This window comes from Nestor notabilis, unplaced genomic scaffold (assembly GCF_000696875.1).
Source record: "Nestor notabilis isolate BGI_N333 unplaced genomic scaffold, ASM69687v1 scaffold2404, whole genome shotgun sequence".
In the NCBI taxonomy this organism is placed as follows: Eukaryota; Metazoa; Chordata; class Aves; order Psittaciformes; family Psittacidae; genus Nestor; species Nestor notabilis.
In genome coordinates, this window is record NW_009926728.1 from 68532 (window position 1) to 71191 (window position 2660).

At 56.1% G+C, this 2660-nt stretch overlaps 1 protein-coding gene across 1 annotated transcript in view; it reads right to left on the reverse strand.

Moving 5' to 3' along the window:
- Window positions 1-2469, reverse strand: part of PQLC2 (PQ loop repeat containing 2) — a 3916-nt gene extending 1447 nt beyond the window's left edge. Inside the window, exons 1-3 of the mRNA XM_010013685.1 lie at window positions 2300-2469; window positions 1562-1691; window positions 1279-1366 (exon numbers count right to left, since the gene is read on the reverse strand). Of these exons, the coding sequence (XP_010011987.1) occupies window positions 1279-1366; window positions 1562-1691; window positions 2300-2469 (388 nt within the window). The remainder of the gene's footprint in view (window positions 1-1278; window positions 1367-1561; window positions 1692-2299) is intronic.
- Between the last annotated feature and the right edge of the window lie 191 nt (window positions 2470-2660).

Sequence of the window (2660 nt, forward strand, 5' to 3'; positions counted from 1 at the left end):
GGTGGGGGCCAGGGCGCCCTCTGAGCCCTTCGGGCTCGCTCTTATCTCTGCGGTGGCACAGCCAGTGCTAATAGCTGCTGTGGGCACCCTATCTCACAGCAATACAGGCAATTTGTAAGCTATCAGGGAGGAAAGTGCTCCTATCTCAGCTGGCACAGAGAGCACTCTTTGTGCTTCAGAAATAGTCCCCTCCACCTAGAAGCTTTTAACGGGCTTACCTGAGCACAGTGCACGTTCAGATCCCTGCCAGACCCAGCCCCAGCAGCAAGACTTGGGTTGATTCTGGCAAGCAGCTCTCCAGCATTAACAAGATGAGACAGCTGATGGGCCAAATCCCAACTGGTTTAGTAAGTTAACGGCTTTAGTAAGCTGAACAGTTATCAAGGTCCCAGGGATACCTGTTGTAGTTCAGAGAGAGCTGCAATGCTAAAAGGTGGATTTGCTCTTGCTGTTCAAGCTGTGCAAGCACAGTTCAGGGTCCCTTCGTACTCCATTTGAGCAGGGAGGAACTTCTCCATCCCATCAAGGCTGTCACTAGTTGTAAGAGCAGCACTGACCCCTGCGTTTCGTTCTGCACTTAGTGCAGCTCCCAGGGGGTTGTTCTCCCCTGTCTGCAGAAGCCCCAGGCAAGGCTGGTAGCTTTTGCTGGCTTTGGCTCTCGCAGGAGCTCGGGTTGTCACAGAATCCCTCAAGCTGGAAGGGACCCCAGGGATCGCTGGGTCCAACTCCCTGCTCCTGGCAGAACTACCTGAAGCCAAACCACACGACCAAGAGCGAAAACTTCTTGAACCCTGACGGACTTGGTGCCATGACCCTCAAAAGCCTGGTACAGCCACTAGGGCAAAACCACCTTAAGAATTACTGTAGGAAGGGAAAATGTGTGCAGATGCTGTGCCCACGTGTTTAAATTTGGGTGCTCTGCACTGCAGAAGACAGAGGCAGGAGAAGGATCAGCAGCGGGAAGTGCTGGCTTTCAGGAGCAGCAGAACCATTTCCTCTCTCAGTGATCCCTGGTTATTATCCCATTTTTCCGTCCTGACTACTCTTGATTCATCCCAGGTAGAATATAATAATGATGAAACTTCAAGAAGAGGCAGCAAGAGCCCCTACAGAGAGGTTTATGTTGGGTTTTAAAAAGAGCAGCAAGAGGCATCAGTGCATCTGCAAAGCCCCTCGGCCCCAACACATCTCCACAGGGATTCCTCCCCCTCCGGGATGCACAGCCAAGGAGAGGTCAGCCCGACAGCCAGCCCCACCACCCTCATAACCCCAACTCACATCCTCCACCCCGGTTCTTCACTTTGTAGTAGCAGTAGAGAGACAGCATCACCAGGTCTGCGAGCACATAGTAAATAGCTGTGTAAACCTACGGAGAGAAGGACGGGTTGGTTCTACCTGCAGAAAGGCTTCCAGCTGATGGCTGGGATGGGCCAGGATCCCAGGGGGAGAAGGAAGTATCCCCAGGGAGCATCCTGGGGCTGTTTGGGTCTCTGGTGTTGGATGAAGCAGCACCCACCCCTCCTCCCTGCAACCAACCCAACCCCAGCCATTTGGTTGGTACCTGCAGGGGCAACTGATGAGCCAGGAAGGAACCGATGAGGTTTAGGAGGTCTCCGCCCAGCCATCCCAGCAAGAAGTATATGGAGAGAGCCCGGTCCATGATGCCTGTTTTGCAGGCTTGGTAAAACTGCCTGCAGAGACACAAGCCCCTCTGTGGTTCAGGGATGATTCCACCTGGGAATAATCCCTGTTGCTCCCACCTGCATCATTTTGCAATTGCAAAGCCCTCGGCGCCGGGAGCGGGAAGCAGAGATTTCCTCTGGCTAAGCCGTGCCCTGCGAGAGGCCCTGTGACCCGCTGGGTGCTCGCAGCCATACACGGGGCTCAAGCCCTTGAGATCCATCCCTCCCGCAGGGGGAGGAAGCAGCGAGGAGAAGCACCGGTTGCACAAAGCGCCTGTCTGGTTACGAAATAACCTGATGAGACACCGAGACCCCCCCGCAGCGGTTGTCCCAGCGCTTCCAAGGAGCCCAGGGCGCCGGGAGGCGTTCCTTCCACTCGCAGGACCTGCAAGGACTGCATCGCACTTGGCTTACAGGGGTTATTACAGCTGCCAAGCATGGTCATAGCACTGGAACAACAAACAAGGCTGCGCCGCCGGCTCCCTCGGCACCCCTCGAATCCAGCCTTTCCAAGCCCTGGTTGCTTCTGCTGGGGAGAGTTTGGGCAGCTCGAGCTTGGTTTAAGAGGAGCCTTGTCCCTTGGGAAGGGCTCGGCCGCGTTCCGGAGCGATGCTTACGGGAAGGAGGCAGCTGCAAAGCAGAGGATGGACACCAGCCCCAGGAGGACGCTGGCGATGTCGCGGCTGTCCTGGGCGCACTCGCTGAACACATCCATCACCCAGCGGGAGCCGTTGGGGCAGTCGGAAAGATTCCCGAGCTGGGGACGCCTCCAGCGCCGCGGATCCATGGCCTCCGGCGCCCGGGTGGTGGTAGGTGGGATAATGCTGTGGAGAACGTGCGAAAATGAGCAAAACATGGGGAAAAACATAGGAAGAAGCTAAATAACGTGGGGGGAAAACAGAGATCTCTCGGGAAGAGACTCACAGCTCCTCCAGAAGCCTTCCGAAAACCTCCTCACTGGCTGTCGCTTTGGAGGCA